The sequence below is a fragment of the Dendrobates tinctorius genome, unplaced genomic scaffold, assembly GCF_039654945.1.
Source record: "Dendrobates tinctorius isolate UK_male_01 unplaced genomic scaffold, ASM3965494v1 ptg000099l, whole genome shotgun sequence".
NCBI classification, from domain to species: domain Eukaryota; kingdom Metazoa; phylum Chordata; class Amphibia; order Anura; family Dendrobatidae; genus Dendrobates; species Dendrobates tinctorius.
The window spans coordinates 6,170,994-6,193,806 of record NW_027361767.1 but is presented as its reverse complement, the minus strand read 5'-3'; the positions used below and the strand labels follow the sequence as shown (position 1 = coordinate 6,193,806).

Below are 22,813 nucleotides of genomic sequence, written 5' to 3'. Positions count from 1 at the left end.
AAGACCCGCTGTATACCAGGAACACCCCACAAGACCTAACATATACTGCGAACACCCCACAAGACCTGCCATACACCAGGAACACCCCACAAGACCTGCCCTATACCAGGAACATCCCACAAGACCTGCCATGTACCGAGAACACCCCACAAGACCTGCAATATACTGGGAACACCCCACAAGACTCACCATATACCGAGAACACCCCACAAGACCTGCCATATACCGGGAACATCCCAAAAGACCTGTCATATACCGAGAACACCCCACAAGACCCGCCATATACCGGGAACACCCCACAAGACCCACCATATACCAGGAACACCCCACAAGACCCACCAAATACCGGTAATACCCCACAAGACCTGCCATATATCAGGAACACCCGACAAGACCCACCATATATCAGGAACACCACACAAGACCCACCATATACCGGAAATACCCCACAAGACCCACCAAATACCCCACAAGACCTGCCACATATCAGGAACACCCCACAAGACCCACCAAATACCGGGAATACCCCATAAGACCTGCCATATACCAGGAACACCCCACAAGACCCGCTGTATACCAGGAACACCCCACAAGACCTGCCATATACCGGGAGCACCCCAGAAGACCCACCAAATACTGGGAATACCCCACAAGACCTGCCATATACCAGGAACACCCCACAAGACCCGCTGTATACCAGGAACACCCCACAAGACCTGCAATATACCAGGAACATCCCACAAGACCTGCCATATATACGGGGAACATCCCACAAGACCTGCCAGATATTGAGAACACCCCACAAGACCTGCCAGATATTGAGAACACCCCACAAGACCTGCCATATACCGGGAACACCCCACAAGACCTGCCATATACTGAGAACACCCCACAAGACCCACCATATACCAAGAACACCCCACAAGACCCGCCATATACCGAGAACACCCCACAAGACCTGCCATATACCGGGAACACCCCACAAGACCCGCCATATACCGAGAACACCCCACAAGACCTGCCATATACCGGGAAAACCCCACAAGACCCGCCATATACCGGGAAAACCCCACAAGACCCGCCATATACCGGGAACACCCCACAAGACCTGCCATATACCGGGAACACCCCACAAGACCTGCCATATACCGAGAACACCCCACAAGACCTGCCACATACCGGGAGCATCCCACAAGACCTGCCATATACCGAGAACACCCCACAAGACCTGCCATATACCGGGAACACTCCACAAGAACTGATATATACCAGGAACACCCCACAAGACCCACCATATACCGGGAACATGCCACAAGACCTGCCGTATACCGGGAACACCTCACAAGACCCACCGTATACTGAGAACACCCCACAAGACCTGCCCTACACCAGAAACATCCCACGAGACCTGCCATATACCGGGAACACCCCACAAGACCTGCCCTATACCAGGAACATCCCACAAGACCTGCCATGTACCAAGAACACCCCACAAGAACTGCAATATACCGGGAACATCCCACAGGACCTGCCGCATACCGAGAACACCCCACAAGACCCACCATATACCGGGAACACCCCACAAGACCTGCCATATACCGAGAACACCCCACAAGACCTGCCACATACCGGGAACATCCCACAAGACCTGCCATATACCGGGAACACTCCACAAGAACTGATATATACCAGGAACACCCCACAAGACCCACCATATACCGGGAACATGCCACAAGACCTGCCGTATACCGGGAACATGCCATAAGACCTGCCGTATACCGGGAACACCTCACAAGACCCACCGTATACTGAGAACACCCCACAAGACCTGCCCTACACCAGGAACATCCCACGAGACCTGCCATATACCGGGAACACCCCACAAGACCTGCCATATACCGGGAACATCCCACAAGACCTGCCATATACTGCGAACACCCCACAAGACCCACCATATATTGAGAACACCCCACAAGACCTGCCATATACCAGGAACACCCCACAAGACCCGCCATATACCGAGAACACCCCACAAGACCCGTCATATACTGGGAACACCCCACAAGACCTGCCGTATACCGGGAACACCTCACAAGACCAACCGTATACTGAGAACACACCACAAGACCTGCCCTACATCAGGAACACCCCACCATATATCAGGAACACCACACAAGACCCACCATATACCGGAAATACCCCACAAGACCCACCAAATACCCCACAAGACCTGCCATATATCAGGAACACCCCACAAGACCCACCAAATACCGGGAATACCCCACAAGACCTGCCATATACCAGGAACACCCCACAAGACCCGCTGTATACCAGGAACACCCCATAAGACCCGCTGTATACCAGGAACACCCCACAAGACCTGCCATATACCGGGAGCACCCCAGAAGACCAACCAAATACTGGGAATACCCCATAAGACCTGCCATATACCAGGAACACCCCACAAGACCCACCATATACCGGGAATACCCCACAAGACCCACCAAATACCGGGAATACCCCACAAGACCCACCATATACCAGGAACACCCCACAAGACCTGCAATATACCAGTAACATCCCACAAGACCTGCCATATATACGGGGAACATCCCGCAAGACCTGCCATATACCGAGAACACCACACAAGACCTGCGAGATACTGAGAACACCCCACAAGACCTGCCATATACCGGGAACACCCCACAAGACCCACCATATACCAAGAACACCCCACAAGACCCGCCATATACCGAGAACACCCCACAAGACCTGCCATATACCGGGAACACCCCACAAGACCCGCCATATACCGAGAACACCCCACAAGACCTGCCATATACCGGGAAAACCCCATAAGAGCCGCCATATACTGAGAACACCCCACAAGACCTGCCATATACCAGGAACACCTCACAAGACCTGCCCTATACCAGGAACATCCCACAAGACCTGCCATGTACCGAGAACACCCCACAAGAACTGCAATATACCGGGAACATCCCACAGGACCTGCCGCATACCGAGAACACCCCACAAGACCCACCATATACCGGGAACACCCCACAAGACCTGCCACATACCGGGAACACCCCACAAGACCTGCCACATACCGGGAACATCCCACAAGACCTGCCATATACCAGGAACACCCCACAAGACCTGCCATATACCGGGAACACCCCACAAGACCCGCTATATACTGAGAACACCCCACAAGACCTGCCCTACACCAGGAAAATCCCACGAGACCTGCCATATACTGCGAACACCCCACAAGACCCACCATATACTGAGAACACCCCACAAGACCTGCCATTTATCAGGAACACCCCACAAGACCTGCCATATACCGGGAACACTCCACAAGAACTGATATATACCAGGAACACCCCACAAGACCCACCATATACCGGGAACACGCCACAAGACCTGCCGTATACTGGGAACACCTCACAAGACCCACCGTATACTGAGAACACCCCACAAGACCTGCCCTACACCAGGAACATCCCATGAGACCTGCCATATACCGGGAACACCCCACAAGACCTGCCATATACCGGGAACATCCCACAATACCTGCCATATACCGAGAACACCCCACAAGACCTGCCATATACCGAGAACACCCCACAAGACCTGCCATATACTGAGAACACCCCACAAGACCCACCATATACCAAGAACACCCCACAAGACCCGCCATATACCGAGAACACCCCACAAGACCTGCCATATACCGGGAACACCCCACAAGACCCGCCATATACCGAGAACACCACACAAGACCTGCCATATACCGGGAAAACCCCATAAGAGCCGCCATATACTGAGAACACCCCACAAGACCTGCCATATACCAGGAACACCTCACAAGACCTGCCCTATACCAGGAACATCCCACAAGACCTGCCATGTACCGAGAACACCCCACAAGAACTGCAATATACCAGGAACATCCCACAGGACCTGCCGCATACCGAGAACACCCCACAAGACCTGCCATATACCGGGAACACCCCACAAGACCTTCCACATACCGGGAACATCCCACAAGACCTGCCATATACCGAGAACACCCCACAAGACCTGCCATATACCAGGAACACCCCACAAGACCTGCCATATACCAGGAACACCCCACAAGACCTGCCATATACCGGGAACACCCCACAAGACCTGCCATATACCAGGAACACTCCGCAAGACCCGCCATATACTGAGAACACCCCACAAGACATGCCCTACACCAGGAAAATCCCACGAGACCTGCCATATACCGAGAACATCCCACAAGACCTGCCATATACCGAGAACATCCCACAAGACCTGCCATATACCGAGAACACCCCACAAGACCTGCCATATACTGAGAACACCCCACAAGACCCACCATATACTGAGAACACCCCACAAGACCTGCCATTTATCAGGAACATCCCACAAGACCTGCCATATACCGAGAACATCCCACAAGACCTGCCATATACCGAGAACACCCCACAAGACCTGCCATATACTGAGAACACCCCACAAGACCCACCATATACCGAGAACACCCCACAAGACCCGCCATATACCGAGAACACCCCACAAGACCTGCCATATACCGGGAAAACCCCATAAGAGCCGCCATATACTGAGAACACCCCACAAGACCTGCCATATACCAGGAACACCTCACAAGACCTGCCCTATACCAGGAACATCCCACAAGACCTGCCATGTACCGAGAACACCCCACAAGAACTGCAATATACCGGGAACATCCCACAGGACCTGCCGCATACCGAGAACACCCCACAAGACCCACCATATACTGGGAACACCCCACAAGACCTGCTATATACCGGGAACACCCCACAAGACCTGCCACATACCGGGAACATCCCACAAGACCTGCCATATACCGAGAACACCCCACAAGACCTGCCATATACCAGGAACACCCCGCAAGACCCGCCATATACTGAGAACACCCCACAAGACCTGCCCTACACCAGGAAAATCCCACGAGACCTGCCATATACTGCGAACACCCCACAAGACCCACCATATACTGAGAACACCCCACAAGACCTGCCATTTATCAGGAACACCCCACAAGACCTGCCATATACCGGGAACACTCCACAAGAACTGATATATACCAGGAACACCCCACAAGACCCACCATATACCGGGAACACGCCACAAGACCTGCCGTATACTGGGAACACCTCACAAGACCTGACATATACCGGGAACACCCCACAAGACCTGCCACATACCGGGAACATCCCACAAGACCTGCCATATACCGAGAACACCCCACAAGACCTGCCATATACCGGGAACACCTCACAAGACCTGCCATATACCAGGAACACCCCGCGAGACCCGCCATATACTGAGAACACCCCACAAGACCTGCCCTACACCAGGAACATCCCACGAGACCTATACCGGGAACACACCACAAGACCTGCCATATACCGGGAACACCCCACAAGACCTGCCATATACCAGGAACACCCAGCAAGACCCGCCATATACTGCAAACACCCCACAAGACCCACCATATACTGAGAACACCCCACAAGACCTGCCATATACCAGGAACACCCCAGAAGACTCGCCATATACCGAGAACACCCCACAAGACCCGTCATATACTGGGAACACCCCACAAGACCTGCCGTATACCGGGAAAACCTCACAAGACCAACCGTATACTGAGAACACACCACAAGACCTGCCCTACACCAGGAACATCCCACGAGACCTGCCATATACTGCGAACACCCCACAAGACCTGCCATATACCAGGAACACCCCACAAGACCCGCCATATACCGGGAACACTCCAAAAGAACTGATATATACCAGGAACACCCCACAAGACCTGCCGTATACCGGGAACACCCCACAAGACCTGCCATATACCGGGAACACTCCAAAAGAACTGATATATACCAGGAACACCCCACAAGACCTGCCATATACCGGGAACACCCCACAAGACCTGCCATATACCGGGAACACCCCGCAAGACCCGTCAGTATTTTCCGGGACTGTTAGAATTATCTATTGGCTTTTCCGGATCTATGAAGGATTTTGCGCTGTTCTCGCTGATGTGTGTCTGACCGGTTTTGAGGCCCTCGCTTCCATCCTGTGCTTCGTCCTTTACCCTCCAAAACTCTATTCCTCACCACTCGTCCCGCACAACACTGCCACTGCCTCCCTCCCGTTGGCCCGTCATAGCACTGCTGCAGCCCCTTCACCGCTTTCCCTCACAGCACTGCTGCAGCCCCTCCACCGCTTTCCCTGCTGTCTCTCAGAGCACTGCTGCAGCCCCACCGCCACTTTCCCTGCTGTCCCTCACAGCACTGCTGCAGCCCCCCCACCGCTTTTCCTGCTGTCCCTCACAGCACTGCTGCAGCCCCTCCTCCGCTTTCCCTGCTGTCCCTCACAGCACTGCTGCAGCCCCTCCACCGCTTTTCCTGCTGTCCCTCACAGCACTGCTGCAGCCCCTCCACCGCTTTTCCTGCTGTCCCTCACAGCACTGCTGCAGCCCCTCCACCGCTTTCCCTGCTGTCCCTCACAGCACTGCTGCAGCCCCTCCACCGCTTTCCCTGCTGTCCCTCACAGCACTGCTGCCCCTCTCTCCCTCACAGGGCTACCGCTGTCCCGCTGCCGCTCTCCTCGCTGCCTCCTCATATGGGGGACACCTGATGGCTGCAGACACAGAGGACACGGCAGTGACCCCGCCGCTGACACACACAGGATCTCAACCTCCTATTGTCATAATGGCAGTTCCTATTCAGTGACAATAAGCAGCGGGACTGACGATGGGAAAAAGAACGACGCACAGACTATATCGGAAAGTTGCGGTCACCTTGTGGCGGTGCCCACAGTCAGTAATCGCTGCGGGTTGGACGCTGTGGACTTATGTACAGTCAAACCCACAGCAGATGTTACAGCATAGTGGATGGGATTTCAAGCAATCCGTGCACCGCGGCCCGCTGATCCCCGGCGGACCTCTCCAGACCGCTGTATGGCCATTGGACGCGGTTCAGTGATCACACGCGGAGTCACCTGCGTACACTGTGTGGCAGGGGACAAGCGCTGCCAGTTACTGACTGTGTGCACAGATCAGGCTCGGCCTGGCCCATAGGGTAACAGGGCAATCCCCGGTGGGCCCCTGTGCAGATCTTGGCCCCCAACTGTATGTGCAGTTCTTGGCATAATTCACTCTGTACAGAAGAATGCAGCCACTCATCATTCACTAACCAATCTAGTGTATTATTATGTAGAGATGTAAATATATTTGTGAACGAGGGTCCTGTAATAATTCCATACAAGTGAAAAGTGGGCCCCAAAGTCAATGTTACTGGTGGGCCCTTGGCACCCCAGGCCAACACTGGCACAGATCTCCCCTACCATGCGATGGATCCATGAGATCACTACACACATGCTCAGATTTAAAGGGCAAGTCCAGCTGAGCGCACACAGGCGGAATACCGGGGGTGGGAGCTCCTCACATCCCTTCTCTATAACGATCACGCATCACGCTTCTAAGTAGCGGCTCCGGTAATGACGGTCAGATAGTTCCCGAGACTACAGGCCACGCCCCCACAGCCGGAAGACATCACGTGGTCCGCTCCTCCCTGGCCCGGTACCATGTGACCCATCCGCAGCTTTCCTTCATGTGCACACACCCGCAAGCCAATCATCAGCCGACTAGTAGGAGGCCCCTGCGTGGTGATTTCTTATTGGTCAATCACCGGTCCAATCAAAACTAGCCATCTGGGTGCCTTGAATGGCAGAAAACGCTGTCCAATCAACTGCGGACACCGGTACTGGCTCAACCAATAGAAGCGCCTAGGTGGGGCGGGAGCGCTGACAGCATATAAGAGCAGCGTCGGGCGACCGCTGGGCGCTCAGTGTATCTTAGACGGTCGCTGCTGTTGACGGGTCTCAGGGCAGCATCATGGCTCTCTTCGCTGTCCTCGTCCTCCCGCTGCTGGCGGCTCTGTGCGCCGCTGATCCCACCATCCACTTTACTGAAGATTTCGCTGATGGAGGTAAAGCAATGCGTTGTCTGTATTATGGCGCTGAACTACAACTCCCAGCGTGCTTTGCCATGTATCTGTATGGTAGGGAATTCTGGGATTTGTAGTTTGTTTTTGCTCTTAAATCGTTTTTCCTGCTAAATGACAGGGTGCTGTGTCCCGGGAGGGCGGTGTGGGTAATTAGCGGTGTGATTCCTGCTAATGTGTCATTACTTAGTGTACATATTGTCTGCTAGAGGCTTAACCCTTCGCTATTAGTCCTGTACCTAGACTTGCATTGCTGCAGTGCAGCAACCACTGCATCACTCCTCCATTACGTTTATGGCTGCTCTAGTCACCACCAGAGCTGCAAACACCTGTATAAACCAGCCCTGGTAGATGGCTCTAATGGCTGGTGTCTTTCCTTGGTGATGTGTTATTAGTTGGGTGTAACTGTCTGTCCCTAATCTGCTGTGCCTGTCATATGCTGCAGTGCTGTCCCAGCATGGGGCAATTTCGCCCTACAGCCAGTGTCGGGCTGGCCCCATTGTCTGGGGTTGCTCCTGACTCATTCTCGCTCTCCTCCTCCTTCCTGACCGCCATGCAGATGTATGGAGCAGTATTGAATCTTCTGGAAGCAGGCGGGGGAGGGAGGGATGAATCGTGTCTCCCCCTCCTCCCTCCATAGATAGACGTGTTGTGTGCAGCGATGGTGGCCTGTCAGCCGGTGAGGTGATGGACACCTCACATGTAGGGGTTGCGAATGATCGTATTCTGCTCTGCAGACTACTCATGTCCAGACTAACCTGAAAGATTCCCAATAGATCACATTTCCATATTGCCAGAGTAACAGCCAAGGTGTTGTAGGGTTTCCCTCGTACTAAAGCCCCCATCGTGTCCAGACTCCCAGGGTGTGATTTGTAGGATTCTTAAACTGTGTAAAAATGATACACCCCATTGGGCAGGATCCTAAATCCTGAGAACCAGTGTAAGTCAACTCCCATCATGCCCAGACTTCCAAGATGTGATCTGTAGGGTGTCCCTTATATTACAACCCCCATCATGCCATAACTAACCTCCAGGATGTGATCTGTAGGGTGTCCCTTATACTACAACCCCTGTCGTGCCATAACTAACCCCCAGGATGTGATCTGTAGGGTGTCCCTTACACTACAACCCCTGTCGTGCCATAACTAACCCCCAGGATGTGATCTGTAGGGTGTCCCTTAAGGTACTGTCACACTTAGCGATGTACCAGCGATCCTGACCAGCGATATGACGCTAGTGAGCTGCCACACAGGCGGATCTCACCAGCGACATCGCAGGGGACGGGGGTCGCAACTTACCTGTCACACCAGGCGATCCTGACGTCCTCCCGCCCGCGTCCACGCTCGTCTCTCCACAGGAAGCGCCGCAGGAGAAACGGTCCAGGACGTTCTCGCGCGATCAGCGATAACCAGCGGGGGAGCCGGTTGTAGTTAAGTATCGCATCGCACACAGCGATATCGCTAGCAATATCGCTATAACATCACAAGTTATAGCGATATTGCTAGCGATATCGCTTAGTCTGACAGGCCCTTTATACTACAACCCCCGTCATGCCATAACTAACCCCCAGGATGTGATCTGTAGGGTGTCCCTTATACTACAACCCCCATCATGCCATAACTAACCTCCAGGATGTGATCTGTAGGGTGTTCCTTATACTACAACCCCCATCATGCCATAACTAACCTCCAGTATGTGATCTGTAGGGTGTCCCTTATACAACCCCCGTCATGCCATAACTAACCTCCGGGATGTGATCTGTAGGGTGTCCCTTATACTACAACCCCCATCATGCCATAACTAACCTCCAGTATGTGATCTGTAGGGTGTCCCTTATACAACCCCTGTCATGCCATAACTAACCTCCAGGATGTGATCTGTAGGGTGTCCCTTATACTACAACCCCCATCATGCCATAACTAACCTCCAGGATGTGATCTGTAGGGTGTCCCTTATACAACCCCCGTCATGCCATAACTAACCTCCAGGATGTGATCTGTAGGGTGTTCCTTATACTACAACCCCCATCATGCCATAACTAACCTCCAGGATGTGATCTGTAGGGTGTCCCTTATACAACCCCCGTCATGCCATAACTAACCTCCAGGATGTGATCTGTAGGGTGTCCCTTATACTACAACCCCCATCATGCCATAACTAACCTCCAGGATGTGATCTGTAGGGTGTCCCTTATACTACAACCCCCATCATGCCATAACTAACCTCCAGGATGTGATCTGTAGGGTGTTCCTTATACTACAACCCCCATCATGCCATAACTAACCCCCAGGATGTGATCTGTAGGGTGTCCCTTATACTACAACCCCCATCATGCCATAACTAACCCCCAGGATGTGATCTGTAGGGTGTCCCTTATACAACCCCCGTCATGCCATAACTAACCTCCAGGATGTGATCTGTAGGGTGTCCCTTATACAACCCCCGTCATGCCATAACTAACCTCCAGGATGTGATCTGTAGGGTGTCCCTTATACAACCCCCGTCATGCCATAACTAACCTCCAGGATGTGATCTGTAGGGTGTTCCTTATACTACAACCCCCATCATGCCATAACTAACCCCCAGGATGTGATCTGTAGGGTGTCCCTTATACAACCCCCATCATGCCATAACTAACCTCCAGGATGTGATCTGTAGGGTGTCCCTTATACTACAACCCCCATCATGCCATAACTAACCCCCAGGATGTGATCTGTAGGGTGTCCCTTATACTACAACCCCCATCATGCCATAACTAACCCCCAGGATGTGATCTGTAGGGTGTCCCTTATACAACCCCCGTCATGCCATAACTAACCTCCAGTATGTGATCTGTAGGGTGTCCCTTATACAACCCCCGTCATGCCATAACTAACCTCCAGGATGTGATCTGTAGGGTGTCCCTTATACTACAACCCCCATCATGCCATAACTAACCCCCAGGATGTGATCTGTAGGGTGTCCCTTATACAACCCCCGTCATGCCATAACTAACCTCCAGGATGTGATCTGTAGGGTGTCCCTTATACTACAACCCCCATCATGCCATAACTAACCTCCAGGATGTGATCTGTAGGGTGTTCCTTATACTACAACCCCCGTCATGCCATAACTAACCCCCAGGATGTGATCTGTATGGTGTCCCTTATACAACCCCCGTCATGCCATAACTAACCTCCAGGATGTGATCTGTAGGGTGTCCCTTATACTACAACCCCCATCATGCCATAACTAACCTCCAGGATGTGATCTGTAGGGTGTTCCTTATACTACAACCCCCGTCATGCCATAACTAACCCCCAGGATGTGATCTGTAGGGTGTCCCTTATACTACAACCCCCGTCATGCTATAACTAACCCCCAGGATGTGATCTGCAGGGTGTCCCTTATACTACAACCCCCGTCATGCCATAACTAACCTCCAGGATGTGATCTGTAGGGTGTCCCTTATACTACAACCCCCGTCATGCCATAACTAACCTCCAGGATGTGATCTGTAGGGTGTCCCTTATACTACAACCCCCGTCATGCCATAACTAACCTCCAGGATGTGATCTGTAGGGTGTCCCTTATACTACAACCCCCGTCATGCTATAACTAACCCCCAGGATGTGATCTGCAGGGTGTCCCTTATACTACAACCCCCGTCATGCCATAACTAACCTCCAGGATGTGATCTGCAGGGTGTCCCTTATACTACAACCCCCGTCATGCCATAACTAACCTCCAGGATGTGATCTGTAGGGTGTCCCTTATACTACAACCCCCGTCATGCTATAACTAACCTCCAGGATGTGATCTGTAGGGTGTCCCTTATACTACAACCCCCGTCATGCCATAACTAACCCCCAGGATGTGATCTGTAGGGTGTCCCTTATACAACCCCCGTCATGCCATAACTAACCTCCAGGATGTGATCTGTAGGGTGTCCCTTATACTACAACCCCCATCATGCCATAACTAACCTCCAGGATGTGATCTGTAGGGTGTTCCTTATACTACAACCCCCGTCATGCCATAACTAACCCCCAGGATGTGATCTGTAGGGTGTCCCTTATACTACAACCCCCGTCATGCTTTAACCCCCAGGATGTGATCTGTAGGGTGTCCCTTATACTACAACCCCCATCATGCCATAACTAACCCCCAGGATGTGATCTGTAGGGTGTCCCTTATACAACCCCCGTCATGCCATAACTAACCTCCAGGATGTGATCTGTAGGGTGTCCCTTATACAACCCCCGTCATGCCATAACTAACCTCCAGGATGTGATCTGTAGGGTGTCCCTTATACTACAACCCACATCATGCCATAACTAACCTCCAGTATGTGATCTGTAGGGTGTCCCTTATACAACCCCCGTCATGCCATAACTAACCCCCAGGATGTGATCTGTAGGGTGTCCCTTATACTACAACCCCCGTCATGCTATAACTAACCCCCAGGATGTGATCTGCAGGGTGTCCCTTATACTACAACCCCCGTCATGCCATAACTAACCTCCAGGATGTGATCTGTAGGGTGTCCCTTATACTACAACCCCCGTCATGCCATAACTAACCTCCAGGATGTGATCTGTAGGGTGTCCCTTATACTACAACCCCCGTCATGCTATAACTAACCCCCAGGATGTGATCTGCAGGGTGTCCCTTATACTACAACCCCCGTCATGCCATAACTAACCTCCAGGATGTGATCTGTAGGGTGTCCCTTATACTACAACCCCCATCATGCCATAACTAACCTCCAGGATGTGATCTGTAGGGTGTCCCTTATACTACAACCCCCATCATGCCATAACTAACCTCCAGGATGTGATCTGTAGGGTGTCCCTTATACTACAACCCCCGTCATGCCATAACTAACCTCCAGGATGTGATCTGTAGGGTGTCCCTTATACTACAACCCCCGTCATGCCATAACTAACCTCCAGTATGTGATCTGTAGGGTGTCCCTTATACAACCCCCGTCATGCCATAACTAACCCCCAGGATGTGATCTGTAGGGTGTCCCTTATACTACAACCCCCGTCATGCCATAACTAACCCCCAGGATGTGATCTGCAGGGTGTCCCTTATACTACAACCCCCGTCATGCCATAACTAACCTCCAGGATGTGATCTGTAGGGTGTCCCTTATACTACAACCCCCATCATGCCCACACTTGCCTCCAGCATATGAGTACACCTTAGTCCTGTAGATACCTGTGGGATAGTCATGGTTTGCATCGTCTTGCCTGTTGGTTATTACAAGGTGGGGACGTTTACGAGCTCGTCTGACGCCTTGTATCTTTCAGATGACTGGACACAACGGTGGGTCGAGTCAAAGCACAAGTTGGACTACGGCCTGTTCAAGATTAGCGCCGGCAAGTTCTACGGCGATGCAGAACTGGACAAAGGTGAGTGGTGACGCTGCAGAGGAGGCCGCCTGCAGCTTTCCAGCTGTTAAACTACAACTCCCAGCATGCCTTGGTAGCTGGAGGCCCCCAGACTGTAGCGCTTTATCTTAGGGGGATTAACTTGCACCCAGCTGCCATATTGGACTTCTTCCAGGCTGATCGCACTGATGTTGCTTTCTCCCTGTTCAGGTCTGCAGACCAGCCAGGATGCCCGCTTCTACGCCCAGTCTGCCCGATTCAACTCCTTTTCCAATAAGGGTAAAACGTTGGTTGTCCAGTTTACAGTGAAGCATGAGCAGAACATTGACTGCGGAGGTGGTTACATGAAGATCTTCCCCAGTGGGCTGAACCAGGCGGACATGCACGGAGAGTCCGAGTACATCATCATGTTCGGTAGGTGGAGTATCCGGACCTGCCAGTGGGGGGCACTATTAATGATCCTTGATGGCTGGTGCCTTTACATTACATGGATACAGGACAGGAGCCATGTAACCTCTACAGTCACTAGTTGGGGCATTGGTAGCAGCTAAGCCATGATTGTGAGGGTAGATTTTGGTTTCCACAGACAAAGGAGCTTGGTGTCCTTAGTTGGTGTCTTCCAGGGCACATTGCATAATTTCAGGGAGGCTTGGATGGTGTATCTGGATTTTCAGCACATGCTTGGGTTATTGTGACTTCTCTGCCCAGAGGCTCCTCCTGCCAACTAATATACAGCTTAGTACTTATGGTCATATAGCTTGTGACATCCTTCAGTCTTCTGCAGCATTTTTCACTTTTCATGTTGACTACTGACTAAGCCAACACATTAGTGCCGAGGTTGCACCAAACATTGTGAGACCATCGTACAAGCTAAAGGTGGAGATTTGATAGAAGGCTGGTCTCTTTCAGGTGGCAAATGCCCTTCAGTAACTCCCAGCCTAACACTTGTTAGAGGGGTTTCCTCTGAATCCCTTTAGGCATACTTTTCCCCTCATTAATGGTTCAGGGATCTCGGGGGAATTGGTGTTGGGTGTCTTTTATAATCTTGATTAATCTCCTAATTGTGCGTCTCAGGTCCTGATATTTGCGGTCCTCCCACCAAGAAGGTTCACGTAATCTTCAACTACAAAGGAAAGAACCTGCAGATCAACAAAGACATCCGCTGTAAGGTAAGGAGATGAGGACTGAGGGTGGGAATGTGCACCGACCAGCGTGCTAATGTCTGCCGTCACTGACTAGTGCAGCGTTCTCACCATCGTTCTCGCCACAGGACGACGTTTACACTCATCTGTACACTCTGATCGTCCGGCCTGATAACACATACGAGGTGAAGATTGACAACAGCAAGGTAGAATCCGGCAGCTTGGAAGACGACTGGGACTTCCTTCCCCCCAAGAAGATCAAGGACCCTGAAGCCAAGAAGCCCGATGACTGGGACGAGCGCCCCAAGATCGATGACCCAGAGGACAGCAAACCAGAGGTGAGTGCCGGACTCCATGGTCAGTAACGTTATAGGTTCTCCTTGTGTCCTTCCTGCAGCAGAAATTTCATGTCTCATCCAACCCTTGTAGGACTGGGACAAGCCCGAGCACATCTCTGACCCAGATGCAGTGAAACCTGAAGATTGGGATGAGGAGATGGATGGCGAGTGGGAGCCCCCTGTGATCCAGAACCCTGAGTACAAGGTGAGATGAGGGGTGGCATTGTGGCCTGTATATTACATGGGGTGGGCATGTCCAGCATCCTTCCTGGTACAGGAGCTGGCATTATCTCGGGGTCTTGGCTCATACAGATACATGACAGTTGTGGGGCCACTGGTGGGTATTGTGGTGGGTTCAGAGTGCCTTGGGCACCTACATGGGTTGCTGTCCTTGACTAGAACTAGTGCAACCCTTTGTGCCCATAAGCTTGGCAGTAGTGGTCAGCCTGTGGTTTGCAGTAGAAGTACAATCCCAACACTCGGATGTTTTTTGGGCGCTTACAGGGAGTAGCATCATGGGAGTATAATGCATAGTGTTTATTTGCAAGTCATAAACTGTCCACCTGCTGGGAGTTGTAGTTTCACACCAGCTGCCGGTTTCTGACCCTATGACCACTGAGAAATCTAACATGGCAGCTAGTACTAATCGTATGATCTTTGTCCCAACAGGGAGAGTGGAAACCCCGTCAGATTGACAACCCTGACTACAAAGGAAAGTGGGTCCACCCTGAGATCGACAACCCAGACTACACCCCAGACCCCAACCTGTATGCCTACGATGACATTAGTGTGATCGGCTTTGATCTGTGGCAGGTAAGGATAGACCTAAATAATCATGGCTGCCTCGCCTGACCGGCACCGAACCTCTTCTGAAGAATTATCTGCTCACAGGTGAAGTCTGGAACCATCTTTGACAACATCTTGATCACAGATGATGAGAAACACGCAGAAGACCACGCCGCAAAGACCTGGGGTGTCAGAAAGGTAATGTGGCTATGCCATGGCGAGTGCTCATTAGATGGGGAGTTTTGGGCTTCTATGGCTTATGGTGGGTCAAGTGGTCGGGGCCCCCTCAGAAGACAAGGGAGGAATACGGCTAAGCAACAGCACATGTGAAAGACTTGGGTATACTAATAGATCACAGACTGAATATGAGTCAACAGTGTGATGCAGCAGCAAAAAAGGCAAATGCAATTCTAGGATGTATTAACAGAAGCATACAGTCTAGATCACGTGAAGTCATTATTTCCCTCTACTCCTCTTTGGTCAGACCTCATCTGGAATACTGTGTCCAGTTTTGGGCATCACATTTTAAAAAAGACATCAACAAACTGGAGCAAGTTCAGAAAAGAGCGACCTGAATGGTGACCGGTCTGCAAACCCTGTCTTATGAGGAAAGGTTGCAGGATTTGGGAATGTTTAGCTTGCAAAAGAGAAGACTGAGAGGAGACTTAATAGCTGTCTACAAATATTTAAAGGGCTGTCACATTGTAGAAGGATCAACTTTATTCTCATTTGCACAAGGAAAGACAAGAAGCAATGGGATGAAACTGAATGGGAGGAGACACAGATTGGATATTAGAAAAAACTTTTTGACAGTTAGAGTGATCAATGAGTGGAACAAGCTGCCACGAGAGGTGGTGAGTTCTCCTTCAATGGAAGTCTTCAAACAGAGGCTGGACAGACATCTGACTGGGATGATTTGGTGAATCCTGCATTGAGCAGGGGGTTGGACCAGATGGCCAAGGAGGTCCCTTCCAACTCTACGATTCTATGAATAAGGGTGAAAAAAATGGTGACTCTAGTAAATGCTCATTTCTATGGAGTGCTGCCTATATGATTAACCTTAAAATCAGTGACTAGTCCTCAATGGCTGACTATATGGCAATTGTTGGCTCTGTAAAGAGGACATTTTCTCAAGTTTTAGTGTCTTAAACTGGCTGCCACATGGCATAGCGGCTGTAGAGCTGAACAAAACTTGAATTTTTTTGTGGTGTTTTTGTCCACCTTTTTCCCCCTATAACCCCTTCATGACCGCCTATACGTATATTTACTGACCTGAGATATAAGGGAATATCATCCCCATACAGGTGACAATCCAGCAGCTGTCGGCTGTCCACTATATCTGACAACTTTCTGTATCACAAATGATCGGTGTTGGCACCATCCATATCTGTTTAACCCCTTAGTTGCTGCTGTCAAGTGACTACATCAAATAAATGGTTAATAGATTGTGGGGGCTTGCACTTTAATCTAATTGACACACCGAGATCATGTTTGTGTGGTCCTGATGTTTGCCATAGCAGTTTATGGCCAAATAGCGTACTTAGAGGCTCCCGGCTACAGTGGTCAGTTCAGAAGTTAGTGACATTTAGGTGGTAAACAAGCACTTTTTCATTCCGGCTATACCACTTTGCATTAATTCCTGAAAATCACCTGAAGGGTTAATAAACTACCTGACAGCAGTTTTCAATATGTCAGGGGGTGCAGTTTTTAAAATAGTATCACGTTTGGGGTTTTCCAATATATAGCACTGCTAAAGTCACTTCAAACCTGGATAGGTCCCTCAAAAAATACATTTTGTACATTTCCTTGAAAAATTGAAAAATTATTGCTACATTTTTAAACCTCCTAAAAGGCTAACAAAATAAATTAGCGTTTTAAAAATGGTGCTGATGTAAAGCCGACATGTGGGAAATGTTATTTATTTTTCTGTGGTATGACTATCTGGATTAAAGGGATAATCATTTAAAGTTTGAAAATTGCAACTTTTTTTTACATTTTTGTCAAGTTTCTGATATTTTTTATAAACAAACACAAAATATATCTATCTAAATTTACCACTATCATAAATTCTAATGTGCCACGAAAAAACAAACTCAAAATCACTGGGATTTGTTGAAGCATTCCAGAGCTATGACCACATAAAGTGACATTGGTCAGAATTTAAAAAATTGGCCCGGTCACGAAGGGGTTAATCTCCTTTGTGGAGGTTAGATAGGAAAGCTTACATTGTTTCCAATGTAAGTCATGAGGCATTTGCTTTACTTATGATTGGTCAATGTCACAGACAGCATCATGCAGGGAAAATGCTATCAGCAGATCTGTCATTTAAATAAACCTTTCTGAATCTATCCTAGTCATCAGGGAATAATCCAGAGTGGTGTATGTGACAGCAGCTCCCATCTCACGGCTTTGACAGTGCTGTTGGATGAGAGCTGCAGCATCTTCCTGCTCCGCAGCAGTGTCGGCTATCGGGGCCTGGAATACATGCAGAGTGGTGTTGGCACATGGCTCTGCGCTCCTTGTAATCAGAACAATGAGATCTTTGTGACTTGGGGAGGAAAACTGAGGTTGACAGTGCTGAGTGATTAGAGCTGCAGTGTCGCATACACCTTTCTGGGTCAGGGATGGCCATCAGGGCATTTTTCTTTGAATACATGCAGAGGTTTGTGATCCTCACCTTCCATACTTGTAATAGGTGCCAGCAGTGAGATCTGTATGACCTGGGGAAGAGTGGAGCTGTCATTACTTAGACCACCTCTGGGGGTGTCATATATATATTTTCCCCTGCATGATAACAATCTCACCCAGAAAAAAATCTCTAATCCCTGCCTGATTATACTGGAAACTGATGTATATACCGTATTTTGCAGATTATAAGATGCACCCCAAATTTTGAGGAGAAATATTTTAATAAAATGGTGGTGCCTCTTATAATCCATGCGTCTTACTGCTTACTGAGGGTGGTGCAGGGTCGGTCCCAGGGTCGCTGCTGGAGGAGGCAAGAGTGGCACGTTGCTACAGGCTGGGATGAGGGGGTGTTCTGTTCCAGGTGATAATGGCTGTAGTGAGGGGGGCTCCGCCGGCATTTCGTGAAAACCAGAGCCCCCTGCACATCAATTACTGCGATGTAGTGGCCTCCAGAAAAATGGCTGCTGGGGGCATCGTATGCTCAGATTGAGATCTCAGGTGCTGAGATCTTATCTCCTGAGGTCTCGACCTGATCGCTTGATTGTTATATGGCAGAAGTGGTGGCTGACCAAACTACTGTGTATGGGAGTGTTGGTGTTGTGGAGAATGGCGACTAGTGGGTACTACAGTATTTGGATAATGTGTGGTGGGGTTTGGCCATTATATGGTGGTATTTGGGTAATTATATAGGGCTGTTTTTGTGCCTAGAAATGGTCCCTGTGGGTGTACTAGACAGTGGTTTGTCACCCATGGGGTCCAATTCTACAAACGTATGTCATGTGTGTATACTGGTGTGCTGAGGCAGCTACGCTTTGTAGCCCTGGATCAGCACGTCAGGGGTCCGCCATAAAAAACATGCGGGCTGTGGTGTGGATGGTCTAGTTAGGACTGTGCAGCTTAGACACCAAAAACGAAGCCAGATCTTTAGGAAGTTCCTCTTTGCTGACTCTTCTTTTTCTTCCCCCTCATCAGGATGCTGAGAAAAAGATGAAGGAACAGCAAGATGAGGAAGAACGCAAGAAGCAGGAAGAGGAGGATAAGAAGAGGAAAGAGGAAGAGCCGCAGGAAGAGGAAGCCGATGATGACGATGAAGATGACGATGAGGAGGAAGGGAAGGAGGAAGAGAAGGAAGAAGACGATGAGGAGGAAGAAACGCCCCTAAAGGATGAGCTTTAAAGACGAAGGCTTGGTTCTGTCCTCCCTACCAGCGCTCCCCTTCCCTGGGCTTCACGTCTTAGATAGGAGAGGGGAAATGGGATCGTTCTGTCTCTATGAGACTCTAAATTTATATATTTTTACAGTTTTTGTTTTAACCCTTTATTTGGAAGATGGTCTGTCAATCTTCTCCCCTTGCCCATCTCCTCTCTCCTGACCCTTCCGTCTAGTTCTCCTACGCCAGTCTCCATAGTGTCACCGCTGCAGTACCTGGTTCTGATGACTTCTGGTCCATAGGAACCACACTCGTTACCCATCCATACCTTCTTATTTTACCTGTCTGAGGGCTTGTGAGGTGCATAGACCGGTCCGGGCACCTGGCGTGCGCTGCCAAAGTCCTTACACTCTTCCAAGACCCGGCTCATCCATTGCAGTATCGGACTATTCAGTGTTCTGCCCTATATGCTGAAGGCATTTGTTGGGCTGACCCTGCGCCCTCCACCTTCACTGAGGAGGCTGTTCTGTGCCGTGATGCAAGTCTGACACATCGATGCACTAGTACCCAGTGAGGACTGGTTTAACAGCCCTAGAACAGTCCTGCCAATTAAGTGATGGGTCAGATCCAGTGTTCCTGACTGTTTAGGTAGAAGAGCCTATCCTGTTGGCATGTGGTCCACCTAGGAGCCCATCCTCTGTAGGCTTGGCATTTGGTCCACCTTCAAGCCTGTCCTCTTGTCACAACTTGGCATTTGGTCCACCTTTGAGCCTGTCCTCTCTTGGCATTTGGTCTGCCTTCGAGCCTGTCCTCTCTTGGCAGGCTTGGCATTTGGTCCACCTTCAAGCCTAGCCTTTGTCGTCATGAATGTCGTTCCTGTTGTGAACTTTTTTCTTTTGATCTAGACTTGCCACCTCCTGACATCTGACCACGAGTGTTTAAATTGACTTTGCCAACACATGCCCCTCAGTGTCCTGTGATGTGGTGAAATGGGCCTCGGCCCCTCTGAGAATCCCCCCCACCCCCCTGCTTCAAGCTGTATGCTTCTAATTTATATTGATGCAGGGCTTTTCGCCAGGATGTATGAATCGATGGGTTATGTTTTGGGATGTACAAATGTCAAATTTCTAATTAAATACATTGTGTCCAACCAGCGTCTGAATTATTTGACTTTGTAGAATGGAAGCTCAAATGAATGAAATGCGTTGAGGCCAGGAAGTACAGCGAGACACACCAGCAGCAGCACTTAATCCACTATCGCAGCAGCTGTAAAGTGATGCTGCATTTTGCCAGCACTGTGGTGGCTTGGAAAGTTCACATCCTTGATGTCTGTGCCATTCACTTGGGATGGGACTGCTGGAGGAAGTGGAGTACGGTGCTCCAGTTTCAAGCAATCCTAAACACTAGGAATGGTGTGTTAAGGGTTGAGGTCCTCATCCACAACCAATCAGGTTATTCCATGTGCTTTTGATTAAAAGGCTATTAATGCCCCTTAAACTTCTGTCCTTTCCCTGCTGCCTAGGTGTGGGCTAAAGTATCAAGAGCAACTAAATTTTTTGTTTAATTTTGATACAGGGGCTTTAATTTGGGGGGTCTTGATTCTGAGCCACCCCACTGTTTTGCTCAAAACTAATGACTAAAACTTGGGACCAGACATAACCATGCCCAATAACCCTGTATACCCAACCTTGACCCTTTAGGTGACCGACTGCTGTGGTTTCTCAGTAGCTGGAAAATTCACAGTGTGTCCAACTGGATTGCCAAAATACTAGGAGTCACATTGTTTCCACCTCCACTTGGAGGCTAAGGCCATGTTCCCATTATCAGTATTTGGTAAGTATGTGCCCTCCTGATTGTGGCTTACAAATAGGTAAAAATCAGAAAGTATAATGTATTCCTATTGCCTCTTCTGTATCACCCACCCCTGGTTATGGTTTACAAATACTGATGTAAAATACTGTGTGAACATGGCTTGTAGTGCTGGGGTCCTGGGTTCAAATCCCACCAAGGACGACATCTGCAAGGAGTTTGTGTGTTCTCCCTGTGGTTGCGTGGGTTTCCTCCCACATTCCAAAGACATACTGATAGGGAATTAAGATTGTGCCACCCTAATGAGGGGATAATGTCTAACCATCCAGCCACTGTAGACCAAAAGCAGATGGTGGTAGAAGGCATAGAGGTGATCTATGATGAGGGTGTGGATAGAAGCTCATGTTGACTTGGAGAAACAGCCTTGAGGGCTGTCTGCCCTGTGACTACTTTAAGAAGATTTGTCTTTAACCTCACAGGCTTGTAGAAAAGCCAACCTGATCTATTAGAAGAAGTTTGTGTTGACTGAAAAACCTTTGCATGGTCCAAAAAGGATCACAAAAAAAAAACAAAACGAAGTCTTCAGCAACCAAAAGATGGACCCTAATGACTAACCAGATCTAGATCGATGGACTGGAGGTAGGTAGAAGAATGGGAATACACTGTCATGATTGTGGAAAGCCCAACAACCCTTGCTAGAGAGGATGGCACTGTACATAAATGTCACCTTGTTGTGATGGAGACAAAGGAAGACAGGAAGGACAGGGCCTAAAAATTTCAACTGTGGGACATGGCCACCAAAAAAAGTCACTTTCCATGAAAGAATCTTTGGGGAGCTGCTAAGAAGGAGTTCATCAAGGGAAGACTCTGGGAGCACAGACAGAACAGGATGGGTGTTTCAAGAGTCCATCGGATCCTTGGAAGAACGATCAGCCGCCCTCTGCAGGAAGGTCTTATCCTGTGTGTGAAAAATCAGTGTATAATAAAAAATGGCAAGGTCAGAAAACCCTGTCCCTGCAGTGATGCAAATCTGAGGACAAAGTAAAGATATGTAGGAGTGGAGAACACCCATGTGGTGGAAGTCCATCTGTTCACCCCCAAATGAGGGATCTCCCGATTACAATGGTAACCCGTAGGAGATTGTGGTTTATGAGCCGTCCCTATGGTCTGGACAACCAACCCATGCTAGAAGGTCAATTACTAAGGGGTGCATGGAGTGACCTCCCTGCAGAGAAGTAAAAAAATCAGTCATCCACCAAAATTACCTCAGAAAAAAACTGGAGATATCATGTCCCATGAACACAGCGCTAGATCTGAACTTCCTGGAGTTTGAGGAAAGGGTATAGTCCACCATCAGCCAACACTTTCCCCCAGTGATGAGCCTCAGTGCTGCAGGGCCTATACCCACCATGTTCCCCAATACTAATAATAAAAACAA

The 22,813-nt window shown here is 49.8% G+C and overlaps 1 protein-coding gene across 1 annotated transcript; it reads left to right on the top strand.

Moving 5' to 3' along the window:
- Nucleotides 1-7,906: 7,906 nt before the first annotated feature.
- Nucleotides 7,907-20,716, top strand: CALR (calreticulin). Its single transcript, XM_073587502.1, has 9 exons — nt 7,907-8,069; nt 13,382-13,483; nt 13,673-13,876; nt 14,537-14,631; nt 14,733-14,942; nt 15,034-15,147; nt 15,612-15,755; nt 15,834-15,926; nt 19,389-20,716. Exons 1-9 carry the CDS (start codon nt 7,976-7,978, stop codon nt 19,590-19,592), a joined length of 1,260 nt encoding a protein of 419 aa, XP_073443603.1. The 5' UTR covers nt 7,907-7,975; the 3' UTR covers nt 19,593-20,716.
- The last annotated feature ends 2,097 nt before the right edge of the window (nt 20,717-22,813 follow it).

Coding starts and splice junctions, on each gene's coding strand:
- CALR (XM_073587502.1), top strand. CDS start 7,976: ATGGCTCTCTTCGCTGTCCTCGTCCTCCCGCTGCTGGCGGCTCTGTGC. Junction 14,632..14,732: donor ACAAAGACATCCGCTGTAAG/GTAAGGAGATGA, acceptor TTCTCGCCACAG/GACGACGTTTACACTCATCT. Junction 15,756..15,833: donor TCGGCTTTGATCTGTGGCAG/GTAAGGATAGAC, acceptor ATCTGCTCACAG/GTGAAGTCTGGAACCATCTT.